This window comes from Crotalus tigris, unplaced genomic scaffold (genome assembly GCF_016545835.1).
Source record: "Crotalus tigris isolate CLP2741 ecotype Arizona unplaced genomic scaffold, ASM1654583v1 scf7180000019700.414542, whole genome shotgun sequence".
NCBI lineage: Eukaryota > Metazoa > Chordata > Lepidosauria > Squamata > Viperidae > Crotalus > Crotalus tigris.
The window spans coordinates 237,340-257,766 of record NW_024097669.1 but is presented as its reverse complement, the minus strand read 5'-3'; the positions used below and the strand labels follow the sequence as shown (position 1 = coordinate 257,766).

At 43.7% G+C, this 20,427-nt stretch overlaps 1 protein-coding gene across 4 annotated transcripts in view; it reads left to right on the top strand.

Annotated features, from left to right (window-relative positions):
• The window catches only part of LOC120317578 (centrosomal protein of 72 kDa-like), a 261,314-nt gene that overhangs the window by 49,414 nt on the left and 191,473 nt on the right, over nt 1-20,427 (top strand). For all 4 annotated transcript variants that reach the window (XM_039364264.1, XM_039364266.1, XM_039364263.1 and 1 more), the window contains 4 exons: nt 125-236; nt 1,677-1,855; nt 6,536-6,627; nt 7,790-7,841. In XM_039364264.1, coding sequence (XP_039220198.1) covers nt 125-236; nt 1,677-1,855; nt 6,536-6,627; nt 7,790-7,841 — 435 coding nt within the window. The remainder of the gene's footprint in view (nt 1-124; nt 237-1,676; nt 1,856-6,535; nt 6,628-7,789; nt 7,842-20,427) is intronic.

The following is a 20,427-nucleotide window of genomic DNA, read 5'->3' as shown; positions in this document are numbered from 1 at the left end:
GCTTAATATTATTTAATATTTTATTAATATATTTAATAATATTTTATTAAAATTGCCAGTTTGGATTTATATATTGTTTTCAAAATATCTGTGTAAATAATTGTCATATTGGATTTTTTTTTAGATGATAACCCTATAAGAGAAAGTGACCAAAAAGCATCTCTCTTGCATTTTACCTCAGATCACGCCTATACATTCAAGAAATCTTCAGTTTTAGCAAGAATTAAACCTAGCAGGTATTAAAAATTAAATTGAAAAAATGACACTAGCGCAGTTTTGAAAATGTTGGTGATCATCACTGAAATTCTAGTGGAATTCTTGTCATTGTAATGAGATTGTTTTTCTACTTTTGTTTTCCAACCATATTGGCTGAAAAATTACTTGCAAAAGCTAGAAAACCTTTTGGATTGAGATTGAAAAATAGCATGATAAACTTTACATCTAGATAAAACAAAATATAAATAAAAAGTAGAACTTCCAGTAGTGTTCTATCTGGGCTACACCAGATGCATTCTAAAGTTTCAGGTCTTGATCCTAAACTTTCAATAATTAGCCAATTTTGCCAGATAATATTAATATTATTATATTTTTTGCTTTATTATAATATTGTATATTTTGTATATAAAAGTAAAAATAAATACCTTCTTCATTTTCTATAACTTCGTTGATTTTGTATTCCTATCACTTCTTCATTGCTGGCAAAAAAAGAAAATTCTTGCAGATATTCCAATGCATCAATGTTGCTACTTTGTCATGCCATCATTTGTAGACAGTTTATGCAATCTTCTTGTAATAATAAAATCCAGTACTGTATTTAAATGTAAAAAGCTGGTTACTTACTTACTTTTGGCAGCAAAATTAATTATTACTCAATGCTGGAAATTTTGTGAAATGAGTTTTCTGGATTATTAAAGCTTTTAAAATTACTTCATTGTAAAAGTTAAATAGAATTATATATTTTCAGAGACCAGAATAATTCTTTTATCAAATCTAGACAAATTTCATTTATTATGTTAACCACAGGATCTAAATTTCATAAAGTATCATAATATATAGAAATTATGAATTAATAATTATGAAATTACTGATTCTTTTATTATTTATCACTTTTCTATGTGCTTTTTTCTTACCGCTTTTTATAATTTTTGTTTATATTTTTAATGCAATACTGTTAAAAATAAATTAATAATTATAGAATTGTGGAATGCTACCCCATTGGTTTATTATGGGATGTATGTAAAGATCTCCATCAGATTTCCCAGCATTCAGCTTTATTTAAAGTCTTGAGTTCTAGTGTTAAACAAGAAAGCTTTTCCATTTGTTCTTATTATACATATTTCTATTGGCACATTCAATTTTATTGCTTTCTTTTTTAAGCTGTAAAACTACCATTTTAGTATAGGATAGTACTTCTAGTTCCTTGAACATTTTGTGATTAGACTTCAGATCAGATATCTGATTTCAAAAGTGTGTTGCTTTGAATTAAATTGTGTCATTTGTGGGGTCCTTAGTGCTTTCTGAACTTGATTGTTTTCTTGCAGACATTTCATCACTAAACTAGGTAACATTATTAGAATTTGCTCTCATTTTATATATCTGGCTTGCCCTGTCAGTGCTGATGGGACTGGTCTTGATAATTTTTGATTAGGCTGTTATGTCATATTTTCTCATTCCAGGTTTACTCATCCAAGAGTTGAATATATTAATTCTATGTCAAAAAAGTATCTGGCAATGGATGAGGATGATGAAACAGCCTTACGTCTTATAGCTAAATGTGAATGGGATTTAAGAAAACATGCAAAAATAAGTGAATCATCTAAAAAGGATCCTGAAGTAGACTTTCACAATTTAAAAAGTATGCAGTTTTTGGAATGAGATCTCTCTTTCATTATCCTCTGCAGTGGATCAGTTTATACTACATTGAACTACTGTAGAATTCTGGTTCATTGAATATTCTTAAATACTGAACTATTGATGGCATCAATTTATTGAGAATTTATTAAGAATGAATAGAAAATGTAATATATTGTACAGAGACATAAGAATCCTTGATTCACTTAACTGGGCCTATTCCTTCTTATATTTATTTGCACATTATTGGATATCTCTACATCTTATATACAGTACTTGTTCCAGTCTTTCAACAATACACCTTTCAACTGTATTCTTCTCGTATTTTATGAGAACAATCATTATTGGCCATCTTCAGGTGACCAAATGGCACTTCACAGTTAGTCAACTGTCATTCTCTGTACTTGGTTTTTTGTCCCTATGGACAGTATTATGAGTTTTGTCCCTTTAGTAAGAGTCCCTCATCTCAGATATATATCCTAATATCAGAGAATTCGATTTAGAACATTATAGGTTGTCTGAGTGCTGTTGGGAAAAACCCATAATACCATCCATAGGGAAGAAAGCCAAGTAACAGAGAATGACAGTTGATTAACTGAATTACCATTTGGTCACCTGAAGATGGCCAATAATCTTACTCAATATGATAATATATATATGGTATAGTCCAGGGGTAGGCAACCCAAAACACTCAAAGAGCCACTTGAACCCGTTTCTCACCAAAAACAAAACACCGGGAGCCGCAAAACCCTTTTGATATCTAAAATGAAGATAACACTGCATATATCCTTTTTTATCTTTATTATAAGTGTGTGTGTGTGTGTGTGTGTGTGTGAGAGAGAGAGAGAGAGAGAGAGTGTGTGTGTTTGTGTGTGTGTGTGTACACACACACACACACACACACACACACATTAAAAATAAAAGTAAAAATATGACTCTTGGGAATATCCATACTATTAAAACAATGATCACCGAGAGAATGCTTTAAGAGAATAAAATTACATACACACATAGGTAAAAAAAGGATATATGCAGTGTTATCTTCATTTTAGATGTCAAAAGGGTCTCTCTCTCTCTGTCTCTCTCCCTCCCTCCCTCTCTGCCCTTGGTCTGCCACTCCTCTTCCCCCACTCTCTTTCTTTCTCTCTCTTTCCTCTCTCTCTCCCCCTCCCTCTCTCTCTCTCTCTCTTTCTCCCCCCCCCATCTGCTGCTCACCTGGCAAGCTTCAAGTTGTTCTCCAACAATCTCAGGGGTAGGCAACCTCGTCTCTTTTATGACTCATGGACTTCAACTCCCAGAATTCCTGAGTCAGCCTAGCTGGGCTAGCTAGCTCTCTCCTGCCCTTCCTGCTTCCTGCTTCCTGCAGAGACGCAGCAAAGGGAGGAGCTCTGCCCAGTAAGCTTTTCAGCTCCTCGGAGAACAATGTGAGTGCACTCTCTTTTACACATATATACACACACACACACACACAACACACACACACACACACACACAGAGAGAGAGAGAGAGAGAGAGAAGCAGGGAAGCGCAATTGCCTCTCTCTGTCTCTCTCTGCAAAGGCAGAGGAGGCTGGGAGCCACAGGGGAAGGCTCAAAGAGCCGCATGCGGCTCCGGAGCCGCAGGTTGCCGACCTGTGGTATAGTCCTTTAGAATGTTGTGCTTTAGAATTGGAAAGTTTTTGCTTTAGAGCAGGCATGTCAAACTTGCAATGTCACGTGATGTCGTGCAACGTATCAGGCCAGTTTTGCCATTGCTGGCAATGGGGTGGGCGCAGCTTCCACGTGACGCGTCCGGCCCATGGACTGGCAGTTTGACACCCCTGCTTTAGAACAGGAATTTTCAACCTTTTCACCCATTGTACCACTTTTAGGATAAGGCAACATCCAAGTACCACCACTCGCCCAGCAAATGTCAAAAACCTGACCCCTCCCTCAAAAAGGAAAAAAATGATAAAGTATAGGTAGTCCTCGACTTATAACAATTTGCTTAGTGACTGTTCAAAGTTACAATGGCAATGAAAAAAGTGACATATAACCATTTTTCACACGTATGACTGTTGCAACATCCCCAGGGTCATGTGATTTACATTTGGATGCTTGGCAAATGATTCATACTTATGACATTCACAGTGTCCCAGGGTCATGTGATCACCTTTTGCAACTTTTTGACAAACAAAGTCAATGGCGGGGGGGAGCTTATCACTCAGGTTGCAGGGTGCCTGTGTAAGGGGAATCCATGGGTCTCTGGTGGAGGGGGGTAGGACTGGGGTGGGTACCCTCCTTCCCTTCCTCTCTCCCATTGTCCCTTCCTTCCATCCTTCTTTGTCCCTTCCTCCTTCCCTCCCTCCCTTCCATTGTCCATCCCTCCCTCCCTCAGGTTGCAGGGTGCCTGTGGGGGGAATCCATGGGTCTCTGGTGGAGGGGAGTGGGACTGGGGTGAGTGCCCTCCTTCCTCCCATTGTCCCTTCCTTCTTCCTTCCCTCCTTCTTTGTCCCTTCCCCTCCCTCCCTTCCATTGTCCATCCCTCCCGCCCTCAGGTTGCAGGGTGCCTGTGGGGAGGAATCCATGGGTCTCTGGTGGAGGGGGTGGGACTGGGGTGGGTGCCCTCCTTCCCTCCCTCTCTCCCCTTGTTCATTCCTTCCTTTCTTCCCTCCTTTTCCCTTCCCCTCCTTCCTTCCATTGTCCATCCCTCCCTCAGCTTGCAAGGTGCCTGTGGGGGAATCCATGGGTCTCTGGTGGAGGGGGGGTAGGACTGGGGTGGGTGCCCTCCTTCCCTCCCTCTCTCCCATTGTCCATTCCTTCCTTTCTTCTCTCTTTCTTTGTCCCTTCCCCTCCCTCCCTTCCATTGTCCATCCCTCCCTCCCTCAGCTTGCAGGATGCCTATGGGGGGGAATACCATTGTCCCTTCCTTCCTTCCCTTCCTCCCTCCCTCCCTCCCTCCCTCCATCACTCAATTTTAATTTCTTTGATGGTGGTTCCTTTGCTGAATCACTTTCCTTTTGCGGTTGCGCTAGGTGCAGCCGGGAGCCCAGCACAGCTGCCGTTCTTCCACAGGGGGAGGAATGCAGGGGGGTGGGGAAAGAACTGCGGCTGCCGGACTCCCTCTGGTGTGTTTCACACAGCCACAGCCAGGAGAAAAGCAGCGAGTGGGGAAGCGGCTCATTCATTGCTGCAGCCAGCCCCGAGGAAGAGCCGGCACAATCCCCAGGCGAATCCCCCCTGGCTACATTCTTTGTGGCTGAAAGAACGGCTTTGATCCCGCTTCCCCTTCACTCCGGCCGGGCCCGTGAATGCCAGATTCAAGAAAACTGCCTGCAATCTGCCGGCCTCCCCTCTGGCCTCGGGCAATACCTCTGTTTTGTGCACATGCGTGATCAGCCTCCCCATCACTGCCGCTGCCCGCAATCTACCCGGCCTCCCCTCTGGCCCCGGGCAGCACCTCTGCCTTGCACACACGCATGATCGGCCTCCCCATCGCAGCTACCCGCAATCTGCCCGGCCTCCCCTCTGGCCCCAGGCAGCACCTCTGCCTTGCGCACATGCGCATGCAATCAGCCTCTGCACTGCCAGCACCTACATCTGACCAGCCTCCCCTCCGCCTGCTTTGCGCAGCTCCTCCTGGGCCCCCCGTGCCTGCCGTTAACTCTCCCACCACCATGCAAGATAAGGTTGGTGCCCTTGCCCCTGCCCAGATGCCCTCACCTCCCGCAAGCATTTTTTTACTCACCTGCTTTCAGCTGCACTCCCTTTCTCCTTTTGCTTCTCTGTCTTCGCCACGTGTTTGTGGGTAAAAAAGAAAAAAATTTCCATGAGACTTTCTAACTTCTCGCGAGAAGTTAGAAAGTCTCATGGAACTTTTTTTTTGTCTCACAAACACATGAAGGCTGAGAAGGAGAAAGGGAATGCTGCTGAAAGCAGGTGAGTAAAAAAACGCTTGGGGGAGATGAGGGCATATGGGTGGGGGTGGGGGACCCAGGCAATGCATCGTGTAGCTCCAGCAGAATCTCCACTGAAGACTGTGAGGCTGCCTGCCACCCCCAAGGCTGCCGCCAATCAGCTGGAGCTGCGCGCTTTGATCCTGGGTTCTCAGTAGAAATCAGGCAACGTGCACTTCTAGCTGACTTTGCCATAAGCCTGTGCGGCACTGCTGCATTTCACCTCATCCACTTTTACACCTTTTTTCTCTTTTTTTTTTACATTTTTTAACATTACATTTTTAAACATTTTTTTTACATTTTTTTCAACCCGTCCTACGCATAGCACCAGCCAGGTGCTCGCGTACCACTGGTGGTACGTGTTTCACTGGTCAAAAAGCCCTGCTTTAGAAGAATGCCTGTTCATTTTTTTTTCTGCTGTTGAATCTGGAGCACAGATGGATATAAATCATTTTTTTCATAACTAAAATCAACGAGTTGGGAGTGTTCCTTTCAGATTCAAAAGTTTAGCCTGACTTTCTGGCAGGAAGAAATGGAGTCAACTTTTGTTGGGTCCATTATTTGATGACCATAAAGAGTTCACAGTAAACCCTGTGCCTAGTTTCACTGCTTTTATTCTGAAAATGGAATGAATAGAAAATCTCAGATTGTCAAATGTTGAATATATAGTATTATTACTTTCTTCCATGATGTAGTAGATTATATATTTTTGTAGATCAATTTACCATTTTAACCTATTACTTCCTAAAGGTATTTATGAAATGAAAGATAATCCTAAGAAGTGGAAATCAAAATTCCCTTTTCCCCAATTTTTCCTATTACAAAATAAATGCTTATTTCAGGTAAGGAAAATAAATAAAAATCTGGTATTGTGCTTGCTTTCTATATGGAAAAAATGTTTTAAGCAATTGTGCAATTTCTACAGAAATATATTTTATTTCATGATATTGAAAACAGTCAATGGCTATAAAATGAACATTATTTTAAAGCATTTTCCACAATTTTGTCCCATTGTATTCCTAAGGCAACAAATTGGCTGCTGGTTACAGGTCTTAACATATTTTTGGTTAATCAAGCTTGGTTTCTCATTAAGCTAAAATGTTTGTGGAACCATGCAAACTCCATAGACAAGGAAAATATAATTTAAAGATACAAACCGATAAGAGAGCAAAGATACAAGAAAGAAAATAAGAGAGCCCATTATTTTTAGCATGGCATTGGAATTTAGGCTCATTCTTACAAATATCAGCAGGAAAAAATGTTCAGATATTACTTTGTGTGAAGTATGTGATTATAGTTTATTTTTCAAGAAGTCTTTAACTGTATGTTACCTGTCTATAAAAAAAAATACACCTTTACAATTTTTTTTTAGGTGTTTCAGTGTGGCAATTTTGCTATCATTAGTAAAGGCATATAGATCCATTTTCTCTTTGTCACACATAAATGCTTTTATTTTCTAAAACAAACACCACTGTTATTTAACAGTGTTAAAATAATATACTGTTCATGTGTTTCACTAACACCATAAATAATGGAAATATAGCATACAGAAATATATTTTATCTATATATAGAATACAGTGCTTAGATAGATATTAGAGCAGTGGTTCTCAACGTTTGTGTGACGGCGACCCCCGTCACACAAATGTTCTGCGCATGTGCGGCGCCGCATGCATGGGGGCGCCGCCCCATGCGCGGCATGCATGTGCGGCGCCGCCCCCTGAGAGGAGAAAATGGCGGATCGCCTTCTTTGGCAACCCCCCAAAAATGGTCGATCGACCCCAAATGGGGTCGCGACCCATAGGTTGAGAACCGCTGTATTAGAGGTTTAAAAATTCCTAAAATTGATGTGTGCACCAGATGTGGCTGAATTAGAACTTTCAACAGCTCCAACTCAGTGTGGCTAATAGTGAAAGTTTCTGGGAATTGTAGTTCAGGCTTTAGCAAACCATATATTTTTCTTCTAATTTAAAGCATTATGTTTATATCATTTTTTTTTCCATAGAACACCCTGTCAGAAGATAGAAATACACTGAAAGAGACAACAACTGATAAAGGTAGATTATATCCATGTGTGCTTGGTGTATTTCATTTCAATGTTCAATGCACACATTCAAATTGATAACAGATATTATCTTAATTCATTATTTGAATTTTGATCTTTAATATCAAAAATGGCATGCGTAAGGCTAGATTGATTTTTACTATATCTGAATCTAGAATTAGTTTTCAATATTGGTTGAATAAAAATACTAGCAAACATTAAATATTTAAAATTTATTTTCAATATATATATGCAGATGTGGATATTATTTCATAGTAAATCACTTAGGCAAAAATTCAACACATATTTATTAGGAACATTTAAATAAATTGTGTCAATAGATGGCAGCACCACCTGGCTAACTTTTTCTGGGTTGGAAAAATAAAAAGGTTGGATCTAGTTAAAACTTGCATGGGAGACCTTTAGGGAATATCAGAACAATAAGAAATTGGGGGGAAATGTGCTGAAGAAGGTAATAATAAATCATTTATACATTGTTATTAAGAAAACTGTCCATTGTTCAATTTGAAGATGATTTTATTAATTATCTTATTGTTGGAGAGTAGTCTGGTTAATTATTGTACTTTTCTTAGAGTTAAGCCAGAGGTCCCCAACCTTTTGGGCACCAGGGACCGGTGCCACGGAGATAGATTTTTCTGCAGACCAGAGGGGGTGTGGTTTTGAATACTACCTGCATCCCGAGGATGGAGCTTTAGCTTGTTTGTGCGGCCCACTTGCTGGCATGCTATGGACCGGTACCAGTCCACAGACCAGGGGTTGGAGACCCCTGAGTTAAGCTATATGTTTCTGTTTTGAAGTAGTTGAGTTTAAATAAATAATTTAAATTTTACAATATCAATTTTGAATCAAGATTCAAATTCGAAATTATCTAGAGCATATTACATCTGGAGGCCACATCTGGTTCTTTAGCTACCCATGTCTGGCCTGCAGCATCAGCATTGGGCAACAGGTGCCAGCGGGGGCAAGACAGGAGTGGTTGGGGCATTGGCATTGGTAGAAGGCAGGGTGAGCTAAGTGGTGACCCTCCACAACTTTCCAGTTTCTCATGTGGTCTCTTCGGAAAATTAATTGGCTAACCCTGATCTAGAGATTATCTAGAATGAATAAACAGCATTTATTGCTTTCTAGTCAGTTTTTTTTTTAATACTGGCAATCTATAACTTACACAATTTTATGTGTATTCATTAATAAATATCCTAGACTGTGAAATGGGATTACTGTATATTTTTATTCATACTCTGACCGATATATCATAGAACCAAATTAATCATGTCTATTTAGCATGTATCTAGCATATGCATAGTGTTTGCTTTACAACTTGTGTTGACATGAATTATACAGTATATTCCTTCTCATGTCAACAACGACTATAAATATTGTAATCTTGGAGTCAGTTTGTTCATTTGGCAAAAAAGGAATTCAGAGTGAATCCTGATATTTTCAATTTAAAATTGGGTATATTTTTAGAAATTCTCCTCCAGGACACATTCTGTTTCCTCTTTTGGCTTCATGAACTGTATTGATTTAACCAATTGCTGTTATAGGCAGCACCAACATTTTTAGCTGATCATCTACTAGGATCAGAAGATCATCTTTCTAATTCTAGTCCCGCCTACTTGTGATTGCTTAGATATTATAAGAAACTCCATATTTTCATATTACTGCTCTTCCTCTATCTTAGAAGAATCAGATACAATGATGATTAAGTTTGTAACTTAAGTTTGTGACTTTTGTATTTTCAATATTTTCTGTAAATGTGATCTAAAGCTTGGCCTGTTCTCTGTACACTTATTTAAAACTAGGTAAAGAGAACACCATTAAATGAATCCAAAATATATTATTTTCAATTATTTCATTTATGGAGGAAAATAATCCAAAGCTATATATTTTGTGTGTGACAAGAGTATGAGAACCTCTATAAATTATCAGTTTATTGTTAATGGAAGATAGTGAGTGTATTTCTGTGGCTTAATTATCATTTGATTGATGTTCTCATGTAAATCACAGGAAATAAACTGGTAATTGTTGACATTTGGAATCTTGACAAATAAGAAAACTCTGCAAGTTGATCACCCAAAATCATAGAACATAGAATCATAAGTCTTAAAGGGATCTAACAGGTTTCTAATCCAACTACCTGCTCAAGGCAAGAGACTTTATACCATCCCAGTCTATTGTCCAATCTATTTTTGAAAATCTCCAAGGATGGAGCACCCACAGATCCAAGAGGCAAGCTATTCCATTGATTAATAGTTCTCACTATCAAAACATTTCTCCTTACTTCTAGGTTGGATCTCTCTTTAACAAACTTCCACCCATTACTTCTTGTCCTCTAGTGTACTGTGGAATAAGTCAATCTGTCACACCTATCCAAGCCTAGACATTCAGGAAAGAAAGACCCTTAACTTCATTTGTAGCAAAATGTATACTTTTACTGAAGCCAAGTAATTACAGTGTAGCAAAGCCAGATCTGAGGATTTCCCACATAACCCAGGTAATTTTCCCTTCTCCCAGACCCTCCCCCGTTGGTCATCTTGGTGGTGTCTATTAAATCAGGTATTTTGTTAAGATTTCCACATTTTGGCACCTGTTTGGATGGGCATTTCGATTCCATTCCCAGACTTGTGTTTTGAATCTTTCAGCCATCGTCCTTAGATGGTACCTCTGGTTCCAGTCATCTCTGCTCTCTATCTTCCCATTCCCCTTTCCCACATTTTATGGCTGGCTGTCAGCAAAACAAAATGAAGCAGGGCTGAAGTGGTTTGATGGTAGATCTAACACAATCCATTCTTCTCTATGACAGTTTTTCAAGAACTGGAAGATAGTTACCATGTCTCCCCCAATCCTTCTATTTAATAGTGAGACATATTTAGCTCCCTCAAACATTCTTCATGCAATTTAGCCTTCAGACACATTATCATCTTCATTGCTCTTCTATATGCACCTTCCAAGCTCTCAGTATCTTTTTTGTATTGTGATACCTGAATAGTATACTGTATTCCAAGTGTTACCTCACTAGAGCAATATAAAGTGAGATTTTCACTTCTTGTTATCTTGATATTATCCTTCTGATGATGCATTAGCCTTTTTTGGCAGCTGTAGCACATTTTTGACTCATACTAATGTAAGGTGCAGTTGGTCAGCAAACTGCAAACCCATCTGTGGTGGTACTGTTATCCTACGTTTTTTTAATCTTATCAATAGGCTGTGGTCTACTTGGTCAAATGCTTTACTGAAGTCCAAGTACACTATGTACACAGTGACCCACTAATTTAATCACCTTATCAAAGAAAGAAAAAAGGTTTGATCTGTTTTTAACAATAACAACAAAAACAATAATAATAATAATAATAATAATAAAGTTGGAAGGGACCTTGGAGGTCATCGAGTCCAACCCCCTGCTCAGACAGGAAACCCTACACCATTTTGGACAGATGGCTGTCCAGTCTCTTCTTAAAAACTTCCAGTCTTGGAGCATTCACCGCTTCCGGAGGCAGGTTGTTCCATTGGTTAATTGTCAGGAAGTTTCTCCTTAGTTCTAGGTTGCTTCTCTCCTTGATTAGTTTTCATCCGTTGCTTCTTCTCCTGCCCTCGGGCGCTTTGGAGAATAGCTTGACTCCTTCTTCTTTGTGGCAGCCCCTGAGATATTGGAACACTGCTATCATGTCCCCCCTCATCCTTCTCTTTGTTCTGTCCCAGCCTACATCCGTCCTTGTTACGTCACAAGAACAAACCCCTCTTAAACAGTCCAAGTGTCCATGAGCACAGCCTCATTCCAGGCTAAATCCTGGCTAAGCAGCCAAAATTCGCTGATATAGCCTTGCAGGGGACGTCGGCCCTGCCTCAGAGCTTTCAAATGTCAGCTAGTTGTCTGGGTCTTGATGGGGTCCTCGTACATCATCCGCATGTCATCACAAAACCCACAAAGTTGTCCACCAATGGACTAGGTTGGGCTAGCAGGGGTTTGCCCCAATGAGCTGCAGCACCAGAGAGAGGCTTATCATAAACCCCACTTTATCACGGTCAATGGGGAAATCAGCAACTCTCACACTGATAAATAGCTGGCATTGTCCCATGAAAACAGGAAACATGTCCAGATTGCCATCAAATTTGTCCGGCATTGCAACTTGGCATTTTCTCCTGGGTGGTGGAGCAGCAGGGACGTGTGCTTGGAGCTGAGCCACTTGGGCTGATAACAAAGCCAGCTGCTGGGAGAGCTGGGCATTCTCAGCATATAGCTGCTCCATAATAGTAGGGGGTTCAGCTGAAGGCAAACTGTTCTGTCCCAGCCTACGTCCGTCCTTGTTACGTCACAAGAACAAACCCCTCTTAAGCAGCAGTCTGAGAAAACCAACCTCTTTTTATTTCCAAAAGAGTCCTGATAAATTTTTCTCCAAAACAAAAAACACAGAATACTTTCCTAACAAATAATTGGTTACAAAAGCAAACAGAGCAGAAGTTTAAACAAGAAATTCACTGATAAAACAAAACAGATCGTGATCCTTGGAAGTTCTTTACAAACGGTTGCCTTCAGCAACCAGCACTGCTCACACCTTCCCTTTTTAAAGCAGTCCCAAGGCGTGACTTCTCAATGCCTTCTCCTCCCCTGGAGTTGTCGTATTGACTGCCGCTGATCTGTTCTAGCTGATCTGTTCAATCATGTCCATCAGCTGTGAATCCTCCAAATCTGACTCAATCTCCCCACACAGCTGAGCTTCATCCGTAACACGACTGAAGGGGCCAAGGCTCTTCATCAGACCGTGAGTCTTGTAATTCATCAGAGCCTCCCTCTGACCCTGATGGCCCTCCAAATGCTTCCTCCATCTCCTCCTCAGAGTCCCCCGACTCAGCTGTTGGGAACACAGGCTGGCATGGAATCACAACAATATCCCGCACCGCAGGGCCCTTCCGGTCTGCCGATCCGGATGCGGTCGGGATGGGAATTGTTCATTAAAGGCGGTCACCAAGGCAGAAGCTTGAACGGTGGTCGCATCCTCCCAGGTGAACTCCTCCAGTCCGTAGCCTTTCCATTCAATCAGGTACTGAAAGTGACCTTTCACCCAATGGGAGTCCCGAATGCTGGTGACCTCGTACTCAGGAGCACTGCCTCCATCACGTTCTGGTGGGGGAGGTTCGGCTCGGCGAAGTGGACACACCGGTTGCTCAGGGACCAACAGAGACCAGTGAAAGACCGGATGTACCTGTAAGGAACGTGGCAGAGTTAAGCGATAGGCGACCGGATTGATGACAGCCTTGATTGGGAACAGTCCTAAATATTGTTGGCCTAATTTCTTGGCTGGCCGGGTTGACAGTAGGTTTCTGGTGAACAGTCATACCTGATCTCGCACTGTTAGTGGAGGCGTATCCCACCTTGACCTATCAGCAAACCTTTTATAGTCAGCCTTGGCCTTCTCTAACTGTCACTGCACCAATCGATGGATCGCCTGTAACTCTGCCATGTAGTCGTTCGTTGTTGGTACTGGTGAGTCTAGTGGGGAAAGAGGGAAAAACTGGGGGTGATATCCCACATTGGCCAAGAATGGTGTCATCTGCATGGGGATATGCTGCAACTTATTGAATGCGAACTCAGCTATCGCCAGATAGTCCGCCCAATTGTTCTGCTGCTGATTGACATAGCAACGCAGATATTGCTCGAGGATCCCAATGACCTTCTCGGGTGTTTGGGGACGATGTGCGGATGAGAGGCAGATCTTGACATCCAACGCTTGCATTAACCCCTGCCAGAAACGGGCTGTGAACTGGGCCCCTCTATCGGACACGATCCTATCAAGGAGGCTGTGCAGCCAGAACACCTGCTGGATGAACATACGACCGGTGGTGCGGGCAGATGGCCAGCCACGGCATAGGATGAAATGCGCCATCTGGATCACATGTCCACCACCACGAACACTGTCATGAATCCAGAAGACGGGGGTAAGTCCGTCAGGAAGTCCATGGACACAGCCCCCCAGGGTCTTTTAGGTATCGACAAGGGCTGCAGTAGTCTGGGCGGGGCCCTCGTCGCTGACTTGGCCTGCCTACATGGGATACAGGATGTGATGTAGGCCTGGACGTCGTGTCAGACTCAGGGTCGCCAGAAGGTACGGGAGACCAAGTTCAGGGTTTTGTACAGGCCAAAATGCCCCGCCGCCAGATTGTCGTGATACTGGCTGAGGATGAATCCCCTGAGCGGCCCTCCTGGAACATAGAGCCAGTCACGATAGTGGAGGAGTCCATCCGTGACTGTCCATGGGGAATTGGGTCCCACCTCCTCCTTTCGCTGAGCCACCCACCCATCCTGCTGCTGGGTCTCCTGAATCCAAGCCCATACATCTATCGGCTCCCACACCACAGCAAAAGACTTGATGGGGAGCATTGCCCTGGGCAGAAGCTTGTGTTCTGCTCGGGAATATTCAGGCTTCCTGGACAGAGCATCCGTTCTTTGGTTGTGACCGTTGGGATCTACGTTACATGGAAATTTTACCTCGCAAAGAAGAGAGACCACTGTTGTGATTCCATACCAGCCTGTGTTCCCAACAGCTGAATCTGAAGAATCTGAGGAGGTGGAGGAAGCATTTGAAGGGCCATCAGGGTCAGAGGGAGGCTCTGATGAATTACATGACTCATGGTTTGATGAAGAGCCTGGGACCTCCAGTCATGTTCCTGATGAAGCTCAGCTGTGTGAGGAGAATGAGTCAGACTTGGAGGACTCACACCTGATGGAGATGCTAATTGATACTCGTACATGCCGGCAATTAGTAGATCAACAGCAGTCAATACGACAACTCCAGAGAAAAAGGAGAAGGCACTGAGAGGCAACGCCTTGGGACTGCTGTATAAAAAGAGGAGGTGTGGGCGATGCTGGTTGCTGAATGCAACCGTTTGCAAAGTACTTCATGGGATCCTGTTCTGTTCGTCTTGCCTGTGACTACTCTTCTGCTTGCATCATGTTTCATGTGGACTATTTCCTCCATTTGGATTGAGTTTTGCTGCTTTTGTTTCTGGACTATTTGGCAGGTTTGTCACCCACATTAAAAGGGGTTTGTTTTGTTTTAAATCTCCAGCCTATTTTATCAACAGGGGTTTGGTCCTTGTGCCTTTAACAAGGACGGCTATAGGCTGAGATAGAACAACCACCGGATCTGGTATTGGTTCAATTTCCGAACGGTATACAGGCTTTCCAAATTCTTATCGTCCGTCCGGGCCTCGATTTGATGTCGTGCCTCTTCCAGATGATGCCTCCAGGTCTCGAACGCCACTTTAATGGCCAGTAGCTCCTTCTCCCAGATGGTATAGTTGCGCTCCGCTTGCTTCAGTTTCCGCAAATAATACATGCAAGGGAAGAGGGCACTGCCGGGCATCGTCGCCTGGAGTAACACCACCCCAATGGTAATGTTGGAGGCATCCGTCTCCACGACAAATGGCCATTGCAGGGTCAGGATGCTTCAGGATGGGCTCCTTCATGAAGGCTTCCTTCAAAGCCTGGAAAGCCCATTGTTCTGGAGCGTCCTACTGAAACCGAGTCTTTTTCTGCCGGAGCTGAGTAAGGGGGGCTGTCATGGTAGCAAACCTGGGGATGAAAGCCTGATAATAGTTGGCAAACCCAAGAAGTCGCTGGACATCCTTCACACGACGTGGGGGTTGCCAACTCTGCAGAGACTCGACCTTACTTGGGTCCATGGCGATGCCCTCAGGAGAAATGCGGTGACCCAGGAACTCGATAGTCATCTGGTAGAACTGGCACTTCTCCAGTTTGGCATACAGCAGATGTTCTCGGAGCCGTTGCAGGACCTGACAAAGATGCTGATGGTGCACCTTCTCACGATGGGGAGTAGATCAGGATGTCGTCCAAGTAGATCACGACAAACTGATCTAACAAGTCCCGGAAAATGTCATTCATAAAATGCTGAAACATGGCGGAGGTGTTGGTCAGGCCAAATGGCATCACCCTGTACTCAAAGTGCCCATATTGAGTACCAAATGCCGTCTTCCACTCATCGCCCGACCGAACTCTGACAAGGTTGTAAGCTCCACGCAAGTCCAGTTTCGTAAAGATCTTTGCCTCCCAGAGCCAGTCCAAGAATTTGGGGATGAGGAGCAGCGGGTATCGGTTGTGCACCATGATGGCGTTTAATTTCCTGTAATCACAGCAAAGCCGCAATTCGCCGGATTTCTTCTTGACAAAGAGCACGGGTGCGGACACTGGCGAGGACGAGGGCCAAATAAAACCCTGAGCCAAATTCTTGTCCAAAAAGTCCCGTAACGCAGGAATACAAACACTCCACAGGGAGAGGCACATCAGGGACTAAGTCATTGGGGCAGTCATAGGGCCTGTGCAGGGGCAATTGATCCGCCTCATTCTTGCTGAAAACATCAACATAATCCGCCAATTCAGAGAGTAAGGAGACCCCCGTGGGCCCCTGTACCTGGCTGGCACAGATTTGGTTGTTGTGGTCCACGCACTGTAAGCTTGGGAAGGTGACCAAGTTCTGTGACCAATAAATCTGTGGATCATGCGCCCGGAGCCACGCCAATCCCAAAACCACGGGGAAATGCACATCTGATGTGGTATAGAACTGGATGGCCTCCTCATGTGAAGTGATGGCCATACATAACAGTAGTGTGGTGGCCTTAATTGGCCCAGACAGGAGCACTCGACCATTAATGGTCTCCACTAACATCGGCGGTTCCACCGGGCATTGGGGAATCACCCATTTGGCCACAAATGCTGCATCCATAAAGTTTGTAGTGGCCCCAGAGTCAATCAGTGCATGGACTGGAATCCCCTTGGGCAACCCAGGGAGAATCAGGTGCGCCTCCAATATCAGGTACTGGAGGGTCTGTGGGCAGCATCTGAAGGGTGTCGCTTGGTGTTGCGGGATGCCCGACCCAAAATACTCTTATGGTCGGGCTTGGGCTGTTTCCCGACAGAGGAGCAGGTGGCAGTCTCGGGGCAGTGTTGGTCACAGACAACCTTTGTCGCTTCTTGGGGCAGAAAGCGGCCAAATGCCCAGGGTTCCTACAGTAAAAACACAACCCTCCCAAACGTCGCCTGTTCATCTCTGCCGCTGATAGGCGAGGTCTGGCAGCACCTAACTCCATTGGCTCCTCCCTCTGGACTGGGGTCTCATGCACCACAGGAGCAGCATGGGTCTCTGGAGTGGCACAGCAATTCCTTTGCTGCTGCAGCCAAGCATCAATCTGCAGACAGAGATGAATAAGCCCATTGAGGTCCGGGGAAACATCAAAACGGGCCAGTTCATCCAACATCTCCTCTGACAATCCATCCTGGAAAGTGTCCATGAGCACAGCCTCATTCCAGGCTAAATCCTGGCTAAGCAGCCAAAATTCGCTGATATAGCCTTGCAGGGGGCGTCGGCCCTGCCTCAGAGCTTTCAAATGTCAGCTAGTTGTCTGGGTCTTGATGGGGTCCTCGTACATCATCCGCATGTCATCACAAAACCCACAAAGTTGTCCACCAATGGACTAGGTTGGGCTAGCAGGGGTTTGCCCCAATGAGCTGCAGCACCAGAGAGAGGCTTATCATAAACCCCACTTTATCACGGTCAATGGGGAAATCAGCAACTCTCACACTGATAAATAGCTGGCATTGTCCCATGAAAACAGGAAACATGTCCAGATTGCCATCAAATTTGTCCGGCATTGCAACTTGGCATTTTCTCCTGGGTGGTGGAGCAGCAGGGACGTGTGCTTGGAGCTGAGCCACTTGGGCTGATAACAAAGCCAGCTGCTGGGAGAGCTGGGCATTCTCAGCATATAGCTGCTCCATAATAATAGGGGGTTCAGCTGAAGGCAAACTGTTCTGTCCCAGCCTACGTCCGTCCTTGTTACGTCACAAGAACAAACCCCTCTTAAGCAGCAGTCTGAGAAAACCAACCTCTTTTTATTTCCAAAAGAGTCCTGATAAATTTTTCTCCAAAACAAAAAACACAGAATACTTTCCTAACAGATAATTGGTTACAAAAGCAAACAGAGCAGAAGTTTAAACAAGAAATTCACTGATAAAAAAAACAGACCATGATCCTTGGAAGTTCTTTACAAACGGTTGCCTTCAGCAACCAGCACTGCCCACACCTTCCCTTTTTATAAAGCAGTCCCAAGGTGTTGTGATTCTGTGCCAGCCTGTTCTCGCAACAGCTGAGTCTGAGGAATCTGAGGAGGAGGTGGAGGAGGCATTTTAAGGGCCATCAGGGGCAGAGGGAGGCTCTGATGAATTACAGGACTCACAGGTTGATGCAGAGCCTGGGCCCTCCAGTCGTGTTCCTGATGAAGCTCAGCTGTGTGAGGAGCATGAGTCAGACCCGGAAGACCCACACCTCAGGAACTTGCTGATTGACGCCCGCACACATTGTCAATTAGCGAGAGTACATCAACAGAGGTCAATGAGGCACCTCCAGAGTAAAAAGAAAAGGCAATAAGAGGCAACGCCGTGGGACTGCTGAATAAAGGGAGGAGGTGTGGGTGGTGCTGGTTGCTGAAGGCAACCGTTTGCAAAATGCTTCTTGGAATCCTGGTCTGTTTGTCTTGCTTGTGACTTCTCGTCTGTTTGCATTGTGTCTCCTTTGGACTTGAGTTTTGCTGTTTGTGTTTTGGACTATTTGACAGGTTTGTCAACCATATTAAAAGAGTTTTGTTTTGTTGTAAAGTCTCCAGCCTATTGCATCAGCAGGGGTTTGGTCCTTGTGCCTTTAATAAGGACGACAATAGGCTGGGATAGAACACAAGGCATGGCTTCTCAATGCCTCCTCCCCTGGAGTTGTCGTATTGACTGCTGCTGATCTGCTCTAGCTAATTGCCTGTGTTTATGAGCATCAGTCATGTCCATCGGCTGTGAATCTTCCAAATCCAACTCACTCTCCCCACACAGCTAAGCTTCATCCGTAACACGACTGGAGGGGCCAGGCTCTTCATCAGACCGTGAGTCTTGTAATTCATCAGAGCCTCCCTCAGACCCTGATGGCCCTCCAAATGCCTCCTTCACCTCCTCCTCAGATTCCCCAGACTCAGCTGTTGGAAACACAGGCTGGCACGGAATCACGACACTCTTCGTTAAACTAGACATAACCCAATTCCAGCAACTGTTCCTTATATGTTTTAGCTTCCAGTCCCCTAATCATCTTTGTTGCTCTTCTCTGTACTCTTTCTAGAGTCTCAGCATCTTTTTCACATCATGGTGACCAAAACTGGTTGCAGTATTCCAAGTATGGCCTTACCAAGGCATTGTAAAGTGGTATTAATACTTCATGTGATCTTGATTCTATCCCTCTGTTAATGCAGCCCAGCACTGAGTTGGCTTTTTTGGCAGCTGCAGCACACTGCTGGCTCATATTTAAGTGATTGTCAACTAGGACTTCGAGATCCCTCTCACAGTTACTACTATTGAGCAAGGTACCCCCTATACTATACCTGTACATTTGGGGTTTTTTTTTTTTGCCTAAATGTAGAACTTACTTTTTTCACCATTGAATTTCATTTTGTTAGATAGTGCCCAGTGTTCAAGTCTGTCCAGGTCCTCCTGTATCTTAAACCTGTCTTCTGGAGTGTTGGCTATTTCTGCCAGTTTGGTGTCATCTGCAAATTTGATGAATTCCCCATCTATCCACTCATCCAAATCATTGATGAAGATGTTGAAGAGCACTGGGCCTAGAACAGAGCCCTGGGGCACCCCACTACACACTTCCCTCCATGTAGAGGCAGTTCCCTTGAGGACCACACGCTGAGTACGGCCAGTCAGCCAGCTACAAATCCATCTGGTGGTGATGCTGTCTAACCCACTTTTTTCTATCTTATCAAGTAGTAGGTTGTGATCTACTTTATCAAATGCCTTATTGAAGTCCAAGTAAATTATATCCACAGCATTCCTCTGATCCACTAATTTGTCACTTGGTCAAAGAATGCAATAAGGTTTGTCTGGCGTGATCTGTTTTTGACAAACCCATGTTGCCTTTTAGTAGTGATTTTGTTTGCCTCTAGGTGTTCGCTGATTCATTGTTTGATTATCTTTTCCAGAATCTTCCCAGGTATTGAGGTCAGGCTGATAGGTCTGTAATATCCTGGATCCATTTTTTTCCTCTTTTTTGAAGATGGGAACTACATCAGCTCTTTTCCAGTCCTCTGGTAGTTCCCCAGTTTTTAAAAAACCCATGCTGATATCTTGTAATCACATTCATTTTTAGGTACTCACAAATCGGCTGTTCGATTATCTATCTGTTTTTCCAGGTATTGATGTCTAGCTGGTAAAAGATAAAGGTAAAAGAGACTTGCAGATTTTACTCGTCTAGTCATTGCTGACTATAGGGGCCAGTGCTCATCTCCGTTTCAAGGCCATTGAGCCAGCACTGTTCAAAGACATTTCCCTAGTCATGTGGCCAGCATGATATCAAAGAGCGCTGTTAGTTTTGGACAGAAGTGGTACCTATTTAAGTTGGCAGGAACTGGAGCGAGGATAGGATCTCACCCTGTTATTTGGCATTCGGGTCTTGAACCTGGGCTGCTGGCTTTCCAGCAACTAACCCAGCATCTTGATCACTGAGCTACCGAATCGCTCTGATATTTAG